At 48.2% G+C, this 15,042-nt stretch overlaps 1 protein-coding gene across 1 annotated transcript in view; it reads left to right on the top strand.

Moving 5' to 3' along the window:
- FANCM (FA complementation group M) overlaps positions 1 to 14,871 on the top strand; it is a 61,141-nt gene extending 46,270 nt beyond the window's left edge. The window contains exons 14-23 of the mRNA XM_031602329.2: positions 1,372 to 3,289; positions 4,561 to 4,637; positions 4,739 to 4,807; positions 5,750 to 5,887; positions 7,697 to 7,853; positions 8,891 to 8,997; positions 10,774 to 11,304; positions 12,328 to 12,685; positions 13,315 to 13,606; positions 13,957 to 14,871. Coding sequence (XP_031458189.2) covers positions 1,372 to 3,289; positions 4,561 to 4,637; positions 4,739 to 4,807; positions 5,750 to 5,887; positions 7,697 to 7,853; positions 8,891 to 8,997; positions 10,774 to 11,304; positions 12,328 to 12,685; positions 13,315 to 13,606; positions 13,957 to 14,104 — 3,795 coding nt within the window. The 3' untranslated portion in view covers positions 14,105 to 14,871. The remainder of the gene's footprint in view (positions 1 to 1,371; positions 3,290 to 4,560; positions 4,638 to 4,738; positions 4,808 to 5,749; positions 5,888 to 7,696; positions 7,854 to 8,890; positions 8,998 to 10,773; positions 11,305 to 12,327; positions 12,686 to 13,314; positions 13,607 to 13,956) is intronic.
- The last annotated feature ends 171 nt before the right edge of the window (positions 14,872 to 15,042 follow it).

Raw genomic sequence — 15,042 nt, 5'->3', positions numbered from 1 at the left:
CTCCCCTGTCTTAGGAAGAGATGACCAGATGGTCCTGTGATGTTGGTGTCATGATGTCATCTCTTAGAACAGCTCCATTATGCAGAGACCAGTTGATGAAATGAGAGTCGTGTTCTCTGTGAGTGAAGCCCAGGGGTTGTGTCCATGTGAGAAGAGCCTGAGCACTGCTTGGGTACATATGGGGGAAGTGAAGGGTCTGGCTTGTGAGGAGTTAGTGAAAGGCAGAAGGGTAAGGGATGCAAAGGGAAGATGTTGGAGTTTGAGTGGTGGCCAGCACAAGCTGAAGCAGAACTTCTCTAATAATGTTCTCTTGGGACAGTGAGGAGCGTGCAGGAATTTAAGATTGCAAGGACCTTATTTTTTTCCTACTTATGTCTGAGAAGACTTTTGGAGACTGTTAATTGTGTAGAAAGCATGTAACATCATACGTCATTTTCTCATCCAGTATAAAGGTACTTTGTTTTATTGCAAGATCAAGGAGCCTAGGGATCCTTCTGACTGAGCTGCTAGAAAATAAATATACCTTGTCTTTAGATATTACTCCTCCATTAAAAAGTAATTGGTACTGAAGCAAGTTTAAAACTTCTATTTAATACTTTGAAAGTGTGTTTGAAACCATTGCTATCAGAGCCTCCTTTGGCCTTTACGCTTCCTGTTAGAGATTGAGTGCCTTTACTTTGCAATCTTAATTTAAAAGAGAGGGAGAAGCACAGTAAGAAGCAGCTTTCCAATCCAGGCTGTCCTCCTGTGGGTACTGGGAGCTGGGAGCTATGCCAAAGCTGCTGGGCTTTCTTCAGCTGTGTTTCTAAAGACTTAGTTGGTTGCCTGGCTCAGTGCATTTATGAAAAGCAAAGTCCAGAGTATAGAAGTGAGACATTCTTAATGTGCCATTGATGCAGTAGCCAAGTTATGAACAGCAGTACCACGAGAACAGAGAACTGCAGGCTCTGGTGTTCCTTGAATAAGGCTTTCTTGTGCTCCCTCCACCTTTCTAAATTCACTGTTAGTGTTATGCTGAGGAGCATTGCACCTTTGGTGGTAAAGTGAAGCTGTTTGTTGTTATGTTCTGAGAGCTGCATAGGTGCATCCCAGCAGTGAGTGCCGTGCACTCAGCTCTGTGTAGTGCCATTTGTGCACGGTATTTTCTATCCTTCTAAAACATCCAGACTACTCAAGCATGGATTTGCAGCGAGGCATTTTCTTTGAAAGCTGTGACCTTAAATGCAAAGCATTTCCTCTTTTTTTTTTTTTTTTTTTTACCTTTCTCGTAACCCTTAGGTTATTTTTTTCACTTGTTTTAAATATTCTCATGACAAATCCTCACAGGCCTTTTTGCATTTATGGTAAATATTACACTGTGTTTTCCACTAGGGAGATTGCAGCTATGAACTGGAGCTTCAGCCTCACCTACGGATTGAAGACGTCCATGTTCAGAGGAATAAAAGTCGTCTTTCCACAACCAGTTCCACGTTTGCTCTGAAGACTCACTCATCAAAAAGAGACACGGCACACACAAAAAAAACGTTTGTACCTGATATAAATGATAATGAGAGAGAATTCTTTTCTATATTTAAAACAACAAACATAAAGACTCCCAGAAGAACTCCTGGACTGGATTTGGAAGAGCCCGAGTTGCCCACAGATACCGATGCTTCAGAGCCTTGCTCAGCAAAAAGGCTCACTCTGGTTGAGAGTGCTGAGCAGGGCAGCCAAAAGGAGGAGGAAATAGAGAAGGTGACATTTGACTTAAATGAATTTAATGACTTATGTGATGAAGGTGAAAGTACTGTGACTCGTGAAAGTGCAGCAGCGAAGGATCTCAGGTTGTTAGATAAGCACTGCAGTTCAGTGGGGTTGAACCACACAGATTTGGGTTACAGCAGCTTCACAGCTGAGAAATCTGTGTCCTCTGACTTATTTTATCTCCCAGAATCACACGTGGATTCATTTGTGCTTGTGAGCTCCTCTGAAGAGCTTTCTAGGCCAGAAGAAGCATTTTCCTGTGTGAGGAGGCTGTTAGCACATTCTCCTCCTCCTCTCAGTAAACTTGAAGATTTTGAAAAACTGCTGAGACATGAGGAAACACTGTGCCCTCTTCCAAAGGTGTCTTGCAGGAGTTATTCAAGGCAACTGCTGGACAAAGACTTTTCCTTAGAAGTCAGTCACTCATTGCTGCCTGCCGAAAGTCCAGAGCTGGAGGTCACTGTTGACCTGAGTGCTTCTGTAAATACCTGCATTTCAAAACCTGCCTCATCTTCACCACCAGCTGCTGGTGGAGCCGAGGAGAGGCTTCTGTGGGGTGGCAGCTTCCACAGTCTGTTGGGCAAGGAGGGATTGACAGCAAATCACACAAATAACCCTTCAAATAAACACTTTGTTCAAGGAGATGGAGATTTAGAAAAAGACAAGAAAAATGTGACTACAGATGAAGAGAAGAGTGCGCATTTGTTTGAGGATGAACACATCTACGAAGCAAATGATGAAACGACACCCGTGGACGTGGAACCTTTGCTCAGGTCGGGTTCAGGCAGGCAGACTGCTGGGCCAACTGCAGGGCCAGACTCCCAGCTGCTGCCCTCAGGGCCGGGCTGCCCACGTGGGGACACAGCCTGCAGTGATGGGGCAGCACGGGGGGAAATGGCACCCAGGGGAGAACAGGGCCACGGCAGTGCGGCTGAGCAGGTCCTGCACACCAGTGACCTGTGTGACTGTTCCCAGGAACTGTTTTCTGTTAACTTCGATCTGGGGTTTTCCATTGAAGAGTGTGAGAAGGAAATCTTTGAAGAAGACATGGATGCCGTTAATACCCCCAGATTAAGCAGTGCCTCGGGGAGTCGTGCGGACGTGCAACTCTCCGCCAGTAAAAATCCTCTGAACGATGGCTGCAGGATTCAAACATCACCAAAATGGGATTGCAAAGATCTAGAGGGAAGAAACATTTCCACACCACTGCCCCTGCAGAGCAGAAACGTGAGGGACACAGCAGTGCCTGGGGAGACGTCGGGGGGCAGGACGGGATGTGGGTCACAGAGAGCCTCACCTCCTTCACCTTCTACCCCAACGGGCAGGAAGGTTAGCAGTGCTGAAGTTACCAAAAGGATTCGTAAGAACATGTTCTCTGCTGTCAGGGAGGAAATTCCAGAGGTTCATCCTAAAGATAAAGTCAGTGTAAACTCACAGAGAAAGAGCTTTGGGAGCTCAGCCTTGGATGCGCTTGATTCCACTGGAGGAAGGACTGAACACCTGGCAGGCACCAGCCTTCATACTTCACGTGTGTTTCCTGCTGAAGGTAGGGAATTCAGAGTACAGTTAGCTTCACGTTTAAGCAAATACTGCTGAATCCAATATCTTTCAGACTCCAGAAACCTTGGAGATGTGGTCGGTGGGTATGGTGGAAGTGGGGTTGGCCTTTGGGATCTTGGAGCTCTTTTCCTGCCTTTATGACTCTGTGGTCTTCAGCTAGCTGTTGTGACTTAGGTGGTTAAGACGGAAGAAGAAGGGAGTAGTGGTTGTGTTATCAAATCTGGCTCCATCAGGAGGCTTTCCAGAACTTCAGCCTCCTGTAAGATGTCCTGCATTCTAGCTTACCCAGCTGAGGCTGAAGTGCATGCATACATATTGGAGAAAGCAGTCAGAATTAAACTGCTGGTACCTCTCCACAAATGCTAACAGTGCAGCCATGTGAGCTACACCTGCCTTTAGAGCCATTTCTTAGTCCTCTCAGTAGCTTATTCATAACCACCAGATCCGCTGTGCTCCACTCCCTGTGTCCATGTTTGCACATTTTTCTATCATTGTTCCTGAGGAACAGAAGCTCTACTGATGAGTTTCTTTCTTGTAGTTGCATGACAACTGACTTGTCTAAAATTACTGCTGATGCCCTGGCTTGTATTTGAAACATCAGCTCTTTGTAGGATCTATTCTGACTTTATTTCCTGTACTTCTCTGTTTTAGGAACAATATTTATTTATTTTTTAAGTGCTTTTGATAATTTCCATGCACTAAATGCACCTCATAAGTGGCCATCATTCTTCTCCACTCATCTGCTGCTTGGAGATCCTATTCTCTCCCTTTATCATATTCATCTATTTCAGCAAAAGCAATTCTTTGGGGAAAAGCAGAAAGGCTGCAGTTCTGTGAAATATGATTAGAGAGGGGCCTGTTTGGTGAGTTCTGGTTTTGTTGCAGTGCATCCAAAGTTGTACATATGACAACATCTCAAGAAGTGCAACACTTGAACTCACCTTCTATGGGCTTCTCTACATGTCCCAGCTCCTGCTCCGTTTTTCTCCTCCCATTCTCTGTATCTGTACTGCCTGGGGAAATCATTTCCTCTCGGAGAATCTCCAGGAAAGTGGGATTTATTGTACATCTCAACTGGAGAGTATTTATTTTGATTAAAAGGGCTGAAGAGAACAGTGTCTGCAGCACAGATCAATAAGCAATCTCCTCTGGAGGTGCTTTTATAAGAGAGATGGAGTTTGGTTGTTCAGTTGTAGCAATATTGCACTCTGGACAATACATTTCCTTACGATTGTTGCTTACTGTTTTTTTCTGTAGGAACCAGCAGTGAAAGTGAAGAAGAGATTGTTTTCCAGAGGAAAAATAGGAGAAAGAATGTTTTGAAGTCTCCTGATGTGAGTCTTAAAAGGGAAAAGACAAGAGGAGCAAAATGACGAGCGCGTCAAAAGTCAGAACAAACATCTCCCTGCAATTATTCTTCTTTCTGTCTGCATAGGTTGTGAATGACAGTGATTTTGAATCTCCAGTTCGTGCCGTCAGGAAGCGCCGACATCCGCTGAGCGTGGTGAGTGGTGCTGTGTGCTAAAGAAGGGAAGCAATGTAAACTCATTTATGGAGTGTACTTGTAAGCGTTCACTCCATTTGCACTCAGTAGGAAAGTGTTATTGAACAGACGTTCTGCCCTCTGCCCAAAGGCACACTCGAATGCCATTTGTTCCTTCACAGAATCACAGAGTGGCCTGGGTTGGAAGGGACCTCAAGGATGATGAAGCTCCAACCCCCCACAATGCAGGGCCACCAACCTCCACATCTCACAGCAGCCCAGGCTGCCCAGGGCCCCATCCAACCTGGCCTTGAACTCCTCCAGGGATGGACGGGGCATCCACAGCCTCTCTGGGCAGCTGTTCCAGCACCTCACCACTCTCACAGCAAACAACTTCCCCCTGACATCCAACTGAAATCTGCCCTCCCTCAGCTTCAAACCATTTCCCCTTGTTCTGCAGTTATCTCCCCTTTCCAAGGGTTGACTCCCCTCCTGTTTGTAGGCTCCCTTTAGGTACCAAAGGCTGCAATGAACTCACCCTGCAGCCTTCTCTTCTCCATGCTGAACAAGCCCAGCTCCCTCAGCCTGGAGGGCTTCCTTCCTTCAGTTCTCTCCCAGGGTCTCCTAGGATGACTCTGTAGCTGTTTGGGAGAGGATTGGTGGAGGTGTGAGAGCTGAGCTTTGTAAAAGGCAGTAAATAACCCTTCTGTGAAACTTGGAATCAAAACAATGTCCACACCACATTTAATTTGAGTTTTCACCCTAAATGATGTGTTTTTCTGTTCTATTCTGAAAGGCCCAGTTTTTGCATTTCATAGAACGATTAGCATCATTTTGACATGTGTAATCAATTACAGTAATCTGGTGTTGCTTAGGAAATGCCAGATGTTGAAGAATTACTGTGACTGAAAGGTGGCTTGCTTTAGTTTTATTTACTGAAGTGTTTGTGAAACTCTCCTCCAGTCTGACGTGTCCAGTGATGACAGCGTGGATTTTCACAAGAACCCAAACAGGAGCAGCAAGGGCTGCTCAGCAGTGGGCACCAAGGCAGAGCTGAGAGGTGTGAAACGTCAGAAGGTCAGGAGCAACGTTACACGTAAGGTAAGGCATTCCTTGTCCCTCTGAATGGGCTGAAGCACACATCTGGAGCAGCTGGCATTCAGGTTGCAATGCATTTAGCTGCTTTGCTTTGTCCTGCTTGTATGTACATCTGTAAGTGTACATGTTTGCAACACAAGATCTAGTTCAGAGAAATGCCTCTCTGAACCTGAGCAGCACGCATTACCAAACAAACTGAAAGAGAATTTATGATGTTTAACTTTGTGTTCAAATTGTGGGAATAAGAAAAAAAATCTAACTTGTGTGCATTCAGATTTAAAAAAACATGAGAATGGCAGAAAGCTCAAGCACTGGTTTAAGAGTCATTCATTCTAGACCGTGTGTATCTACATGAGTTATGGCCTGAGAATGAGAGCTGTTGGGCTGGAAGGCTCTTATGCTCCTGCTATGCTGCAGGGCTGACCTGAAGTGACAGCACATCTCTGAGGGCACTGTCCTGATGCCCCTCCAACACTGCCTGGCAGTGCAGCACCAGCTTCCCAGCAAGCTGTCCCAGTGTCTGTGCACCTCACCATAAAGCAATGCTTTGTAATACCTGGTCTGAACCTCCCCTGGTGCCACTTTGTTTTAGAGATAGTCCTCTTTATGGAGACTTTCCTATAGTATCAGTTCTTTATGTTTTGGAATGAAAATCATTATGGAGACCAGAAATCCATTTTTCAGGTTGGATGGGGCCCTGGGCAGCCTGGGCTGCTCTGAAATGTGGAGGTTGGTGGCCCTGCCTGTGGTGGGGGGTTGGAGCTTCATGATCCTTGAGGTCCCTTCCAACCTGGGCCATTCTGTCATTCTGTGATTCTGTTTTGGTGAGATCAGCAGGCTCATAAAAAGCGTGTGTGTTACTTATATATACTCATGAAATTCCACTCTTCTTTCACTTATCAACATATCTAACCATTCCTAATGGTGGACATGGCGATTCCAGATCTTCTGAAAACTTGCTAAATTCTTGTTGCCTGACTGTGGCCACGCTGTTAGTTTCTGGTGGCACAGTGCTTTTCATGCTGCAGTTCATCCTCTCATGGTCTTTCAGAAGTAAGACTGATGGAAACTGATTGGCAGTAGCACTGGGAGTTCTTCCCTTAAGTGCTGACCTCCAGTGCAGTTCATAATAATCAAAATACTGCTAGGAAAGGGGCAACAATGCCTGTCATTCAGGCTTAGTAGTTGGTGTAAGCAGGGCTATTAAAAGGCTCAGGAAATGCTGAAAGTCAGGGATCATAGAATCCTAGAATGGCCTGGGTTGCAAAGGCCCACAGTGCTCATCCAGTCCCAACTCCCTGCTGTGTGCAGGTCGCCAACCAGCAGCCCAGGCTGCCCAGAGCCACATCCAGCCTGGCCTTGAATGCCTGCAGGGATGGGGCATCCACAGCCTCCTTGGGCAACCTGTTCCAGTGCCTCACCACCTCTGGCTGAAAAACTTCCTCCTCATATCCAACCTAAACCTGCCCTGTCTCACTTTAAAACCATTCCCCCTTGTCCTGTCACCATCCACCCTCACAAACAGCCGTTCCCCCTCCTTGCAGCATTAACCTGGTGCAAGCAGCAGGGCACAGTGCATGTGGTTGGCCAGCACTTTGCATCCAGCTTCACCCGTCAGCACTCTCTGTGCACTGTTATGCTGTTATTTATTTCCCTGAGCGCTGTGTTCTTCCCATCACCTTCCCTTGGGACAGATTCTCCTTTTTGAGTCATGGAAGCATTTAATGGGAGGCCTCCTGTGACATCAGTTAATTGTAGCAGTAATGAATTAGTCTCGCTGAAAATTTGTTTGGGGCTTCTTTTCTTCTTCAGGATGCAGCAAGACAGTTCTTAGATGAAGAAGCAGAGTTGTCCCAGCAGGATGAGAGCTGTGTTTCTTCTGATGAGACTGAGGACACAGACAAGGAGCTGAGCTCCTCACTTGCTCAATTCCTGAATGACGACGCAGAGGTCACACAAGTGTTAAATGGTGAGTGGTGAAGTGATGTGTGGTTTATAAGGGAGGTGTTACAGTGCTGTGTGAGAGGTGCAGCCCTCAGCTACTTGCTGTGTAAGCAGTGTAAGCCTCAGCTGTAAGCTGCGACTTCCTCAGCTGTGGTAGATGAGGTGCTCTCCATCTCTGTACCTTTTCTGCTTGTGTTCTCTTGGGTTTCTTGTGGAGTAAGTCTTCACAGGAATCTCTGCTGTGCAATTGCTTGGTGCAAAGTGGAAAATGGGTATTTTAAGGCTGCAGTTCTCTGACTGTGAGTCAGCCAACCCTTCCTACAACATTACGAACAAATGGAAGCAGAATTTCCTATTTCACTTAGAAAGTTCTGAAGTTGCAGGTCTTCTTGTACAGAGAGGTCTATAACATGATGTGAAATAGCAGTACCAATGTTAAACATAAGCAGTGATGTTGGCAGTGACAGAGCTGAGATGATGCTGGTTTTGGCCAAGATTCACTTCTCCCTGTGGTTCTAAACCTCGTCTCTCCCTAGGATATTTGCATGCTGGAATTGTCCTGTTGCCATTTAAGAGATTCCCTGATGTTGTTGAGGATTTTCCTCCTCCACTGAAATCTCTGAAATCCTAGAATCAAAGAATGGTTTGGGTTGGAAGAGGCATTTAAGACCGTGTAGTTCCAACCCCATGCTGTAGGCAGGGACGCATCTCTCTAACTCGGGCAGCTCTCCTGAAGTGCAGGCTGGGCACAATGCTGCTGAGCTCTGGGGGGATCTTTGGGGGTGTGTGGAGAGCTTCAGATGTAGGAGGCCCCATCCCTGGAGGTGTTCAAGGCCAGGTTGGATGGGGCCCTGGGCAGCCTGGTCTAGCATTAACTGAGGAGGTTGGTGGCCCTGCGTGTGGCAGGGGGTTGGAGATTCATGATCCTTGAGGTCCCTTCCAACCCTGGCCGTTCTGTGATTCTGTGAGGCTGTAAGGAATGGCTCATGGAAAAGAAGTTATCAAAAGAATGAAAGAAAAAATGTATCCTTAATAGTATTGTAATGTCTGTGTTTAATTCAGACTCTGAGATGAGAGGTGTTTACCTGAAGTCCGTGCGCAGCCCAGCCCTGGGGAACAGATACAAAATGGTGCATCGGGAATTCAACAGCACTGAGATTTTCTCACAGGTATGGAGCCAAACAGTTGCTGTCTGTGTGAGGTTTGGTTACTTGTGGCAGCATTTCAGTCCCAGTCCTACCTTGTTTGCAGCCTATTGTTGCTAAATAGTAAGTCCTAACAAAAGATTTTTGACATCGTTTTGATTTTCAAGTTGAAAGCATGCAGAAGCTCTGTGATAGAAGCACACACGTTCCATTGGCTGCAGTGAAGCTGTCAGCAGTGTGAAGCAAAAGCAGCCCGGTGCTCTGCGTCCATCCCAGTGCAGGAGTTGTGGTCATCACTGCTGAGCCACATAGGGCTCATGAGATTCCTCCAGGCCCACCAGCTTACCTTCCCTCTCTGCTCCCTTTGTCCTCCTCTGGCACCTCCCAAGAAGCCCACTCTCACTCTGCACGTGATGTTTCCTGTCCTGTACTGAATTCTCAGGAAGAAGCAGCCCCAAATAGAAGTGTAGCACTTTGGGTTGCTGCTACCCAGCTGTATGCCCTGCACTATCCAGGCAAGCCAGCTATAGGTGCCAGCGTATCTAAGAGACAAGGTTAGCTCCCCAGATACAGATGATAAAGAATGAGGAGATGAAGCAGCATGCTTTCTCTCTCACTGCCATGCTCATTGCTGCTGCTCAGCCCTCCAGCAGCCTGAGCCCTCGTGTGGCCCTGGGAGGCCACGTTGTGTCCTGAGCACGAGCAGCCCCAGAGCTGATCCCCAGGTGGGTTCCTGCCCTGCTGCACGCTCACATTTATGCATTTATAATATATAAATATTATCACATTTATAATTTGGAGACGTGTCCTATGTGCACTGTCTATTCAGTTCTGTTCTGTTCTGCACCCTTTGTACATCACACGGCAAATCACTTTTGTTATTTAGTCTTTAATTTTCCCTCTATTTCATAGAGACCAAGTATATCACAGAACTGGAAAAATGGCTGCTTGGGATGGTTTCTTACCACTCCCCACCCCAAAGTTTATTTATTTTTCCCATACTCCTGTCTGTATCTCATCTTTGGCAAAACAAAACTGAGGTCTGTACTGATGAAGAGAACAAACTACTTTAGTGGTAGTGGTGGTGATGAACAAAAACTCAGCTTGTACTGACTGATGATTTGCAAGCAGACAAGAACTCATGCAATTCAATTTCCAACCAGCATGGGCTTACAGTGTCGGCTTTGTTGTTCACACAGAGGCAGGGTGCTACTGAAGATGCAAAGTTGAACTTCCATTTCCTTTTTAAAATTGTTAAGGCACCATAAAGTGTTTCTGTCAACGAGTTGTGTGTGTGCAGAGCTGATGTTGTATGGTAGTGCTGTGTGCACAGTCTGCCTAGTTTTCCTGCAAACCCAGCGTGTCCTGAGTGTGCTTCTGTGGCATTAACCTGCAGCCCTGTGCAGTATGATATTCCTGCCTGCAGCACAAACCTCTTCAGTGGTATTATTAGCTAGTGAGTCTTGCTTACAGTTGATACTCCCTGAAAGCTTTCTGCTGACAAATCATAGAATCATTAAGGCTGGAAAGGCCTCCAAGATCACCAGGTGGGTTCAACCCCACCCCACCATGCCCAGTTCCCACGTCTCCATCTTCTGGAGCACCCTTGGAATGGTGACCCACCACTTCCAGGGCAGCTGTGCCAATGCAGCACTGCTCTTCCAGAGAATAAATAGTTCCTAATATCCAGCCTGAGCCAATAAAATCTTATGTGGATGTGTGAGAAGCTCAGGGGCTCTGTGAGGAAGAGCAAAGTTGCATTTCTTCATTCTCACCAGGTTTGTTTTTCTCCCCCCACAGATCCCTGAGCAAGATGAGACCTATGCAGAAGACAGCTTCTGTGTTGCAGAGGGGGATGAGGAGATATGCAAAAAAAGCGGATCGAGTGAGGAGGAGGAGATGTGCATTAACTTTGATCTCTTAAATAATGAGAGCTTTGGTGATGGAAGACAGCAGTACCTCACTCGGCGAAGAAAAAAACTCCACAGGGCCAAGATGGAACAGAATTGCTCAGTGCCAGGGCAGAAGAAGCCATCCCGAATTATTGTCCTGAGTGACTCCAGCGGGGAGGAAACAAGTGTCAGCAATGAGAAGGGCATGGCATCACATTGCTCCAGGGCAGAACAGGAAAACGCTGAGTTACTCACAACGTTGCCTTCGGTCTCTTCTGTACCACGTAAAAAACCAGCTGGGGACATCAGTGCTCATCAGTCTGCAGAGAGTAAGAGTGGGATGCTGCTGGGCTTGAAGGCGTCGGTATCTGAAATGCTTGACTTCCACCCAGGGCCTCGATCTGGCTCAGGGAAGGAGGCTCTCCTGGCTCCTGCTGAGGTGAGTGTGGGTGCTGGCAATGACCTCTCCCTGCCTCGCGGTGTGCTGCAGGAGCAGCCTGTCCTGGGGCTGTTCTGTGAGGGCTGGCAGCACAGCATGGGGCTGAGTGCTTCTGGTGAGGGAGGAGAAGAGGTTCTGCCCACACTGCTCTGATACCAGCCCTGCTGCTGCCACAGGAAGCTTTTCTGCTTGCAGGGGGTCTGAGCACCCAATAGAGTACTAAGAAAGTTTGGGATCAGTTGCTCTTGAGTCTGACAACTATGAAGGAATATGGATCTATTTCCAGTAGCAGAGCGAGACAATTAACAATTTGGTATTGCAGTTTTAAAATACTTGTTCACTTGTTCACAGGAGGAGGAACGGCTGTTTGTGAGGGTGGATGGTGATAGGACAAGGGAATGGTTTTAAAGTGAGACAGGGGAGGTTTAGGTTGGATATGAGGAGGAAGTTTTTCAGCCAGAGGGTGGTGAGGCACTGGAACAGGTTGCCCAAGGAGGCTGTGGATGCCCCATCCCTGCAGGCATTCAAGGCCAGGCTGGATGTGGCTCTGGGCAGCCTGGGCTGCTGGTTGGCGACCTGCACACAGCAGGGAGTTGGAACTGGATGAGCAGTGTGGGCCTTTGCAACCCAGGCCATTCTAGGATTCCTAAATGAAAACAGCCTGAGGCTGTATTCCCTACCCTTACGCTTTTCTGCTGCACCTCTGTCTCTTAAATTATTCAGCTTTTGTTGAACTTTTCAGTGGCAGTGAACACCACATGCTTTGTCATGCATGCTGCTCAGTAATTGGACGCTCAACTAATACAGGAGATTTTTTTGTAGGGGATTGAAGTATTATCTGAAATTGTTCTTGAGCTGCAATATCAGTAAGACCTTTTAAAAAACTTTTATTAATGGGACTTTTCCAAACGCCGTGGAATACCATGTATGTTAAGTATCACTTTTGGGAACTGCATTTTCAGCTGGCATTCGTTCTTTGTGCTTGTGCTCCTGTAACGTCTCACACACCCTGTTGGTTTGCAGCATGTACAGCTGGGGAGCTCTGTGAAGCACACTGCTGGGAATGCCTCGGGTCCCACAAAGGCCTCTCCAGCTCTGCCCGACAGAGACACAGCACTGTGTGTTCTGGTGGACAGCCGTGAGATCTCCTCTGGCACAGATGTCATCTCCTCCCTGAAGGCCGTCCATGGGGTGAAGGTCCAGGTCTGCTCGCTGGGCAGCAGCGACTACGTTGTCAGCAACCGCATGGCAGTGGAAAGGAAATTGCAGTCGGAGCTGCTGAGCTCTGTGAACAGGAGTAAAGTCACCCAGCGCATCCAGCGCCTGCAGAGCATGTTTGAGAGAGTGTGTGTGATCGTGGAGAAGGACAGGACCAAACCAGGTGGGTGTTCCTGGGGGAACCAGGTGGGGCAGCAGTGTGGGGATGCGCTGATCTCTGCTCCAGGCAGGTCCTGGCCCTACTGGCTGTGTGTGGAACTGAAATTAGACTGGAAACTCTCCTGTAGCTTCTGTAGGATTGGTACAGTCATAAGATCACAAGCTGACCTAGATCCACAGAGATACCTAACTACTAATTAGTGATGCATTTTCATCAATTTTGTCCATCTCTTCTTATTACACTGTTTCTGGAGTGCTGCTCGTTTATTACTGGACACAACCAACTGCTTTCTTCTATATGATTCTATGATTCTCCTTTGTAGCTTTGTGAAACCTCTTCAGCTCTCCGTGCTGTTCTCTTCCCCATCCCTTACCATGGATGTGCTCCTCCTCTAAGAATCTCTCCATACAATTTACATTTTCACTGTTATTTCCTACCTCTCCCTCTCACATAACCCAGTCAGTCCTGTCCCACAACTCCCCCAGCCTCCTTTCTTTTAGAAGCTTTCCATCTTCTTGGTTTTTGGGAGGTCTCACAGCTGGGGATCCTTGGGCTGCTTGCTCTTGTAAATGACTGTTTCACAGTAACGTAGCACTTAAATCACACTGAGATTTCTGCATTGCCCCCTGCAGGGGAAACCTCGAGGTTTTTCCAGAGGACACAGCACTATGATGCTACACTCGCTGCGTTGCTCCAGGCTGGCATCCGGGTTCTGTTCAGCTCTTGCCAAGAGGAGACAGCAGTGCTGCTGAAGGAGCTGGCCCTGCTGGAGCAGAGGAAGAACGCTGCCATCCGTGTGCCTACAGAGGTGGAGGGCCACAAGCAGGAAATGCTCAACTTCTACCTGAGCATTCCCAACATCAGCTACCTGGCTGCTCTCAATATGTGCCACCACTTCAGCTCCGTGAGGACGATGATGAACAGGTAACAGCAGGCCAGCACCCTGGGCTCTGGAGGCTTCACTTTCTCAGTGTCTCACACTCAGGATGGTGGCTGTGCTGAACTCACTCCCCGAGCTCCCCCCAGTTCTGAGCCCCAGCTCTGTGCTGTTCCTCATGGATCTCCATCTCTTCAGGCTGTGGCTGTCAATGAGCTCTGCTTCCACCTCTCTGCTGCTGTGCCCTTCCCTTTCCTTTTGCAGCACTCCCTGTTTCCCAGCAGCTCCCTGGGCTGTGCTCAACTCTGCTCTGCTCCTCAAGCAGCTCAGGCTGTCCCTGCTGTGTCCTCACACCCACCTCTCACCCCGGGCTCAGTGTCCCTGTGCTCTCTTGCAGCTCCCCATCAGACATTGCTGCTGGTGCCCAGGTGAGCCTGCAGCACGCAGAGGAGACGTACCGCTACCTGCGCTATGGCTTCGACACACACATGCTGCCTGAGAGCCTCTGTGCCAAGGGGAAGAGCAACACTGCCACCAGGAGCTGAGGAGAGGGACACGGGGCTGCTGAAAGCCTCGGGCTGCTCTTCCAATTGCACTTTACTGAGCTTAGTCGCTGTAAAATATGTAAATAAATCCTCAGAGAAACACTGGGCTTTGGGGCAGAGACTGTGTCTAATAGGGAAGGAGAGTGCGGTTACTTTCCTTGCTCTGATGGACGAGTGGTGGTACCACAGTGCCTAAAGATGAGCCATCATCTCAGCACTCCTGTCCTGCTGGTGGTGTCTGTTCTGCACAGAACACAGAGCAGCTCTTGGGGTTACAGCTGGGATGGATGGGCCCGGGGCAGTAAGTACCCACCTCCATTGGACCACTGCACAACTGGGTGGGAAGGGCCCTCACAGCCCCAACCCTGCCATGGGCTGAGTGCCCCCAGCTCAGGCTGCCCATTGCCCCATCCAGGAAACCTCCAGGGATGGACACCCACAGCTCAGGGCAGCACTGGGGCCTCAGCAGAAGTGCCCTGCTGTAGCAGTGTGTGCTGTCACACAGCAGCTGGCTGCAGCCACTCGCAGGGACATCCTGCCCTTGAGGCACAGAGGGCTCAGTGGGAGCTAGATCAACTGGAAGAAGGCTCACCTTTAACTTTTCCCTTTCACCAGCAATCTTTCCTTTGGAGGCAGGGAAGTGGAGCTGTACTCACGTGCTGCAAGGTGCAGTGGTGCCAATGGGCCGAAAAGGGCCAGAGAGCTGCCCTCCTTCGCTCCCACCTCACTGCTCTGTGCAGGGATTGCTCCTCAGGTTTCCACGGTGTTATTTTCCCCCTCTCCCCATAAGGAATGCCCCCAAGCTGCTCCCTGCCAGCTGACTGAAGTCCTGCAGTAGGAAGGAATATGGCAGGCAGAGGCCCTTACTCCCCATTCACGGCTTCAATTAAGGCCATATGAATAATTATGGCAGAAATTCAAGCAAAGCTTTCTTATCT

The sequence above is a fragment of the Phasianus colchicus genome, chromosome 5 (assembly GCF_987193195.1).
Source record: "Phasianus colchicus chromosome 5, bPhaCol1.hap1.1, whole genome shotgun sequence".
In the NCBI taxonomy this organism is placed as follows: Eukaryota; Metazoa; Chordata; class Aves; order Galliformes; family Phasianidae; genus Phasianus; species Phasianus colchicus.
Note: the sequence above shows the minus strand (reverse complement) of the source record. Positions and strands in the feature narration are given on the sequence as shown.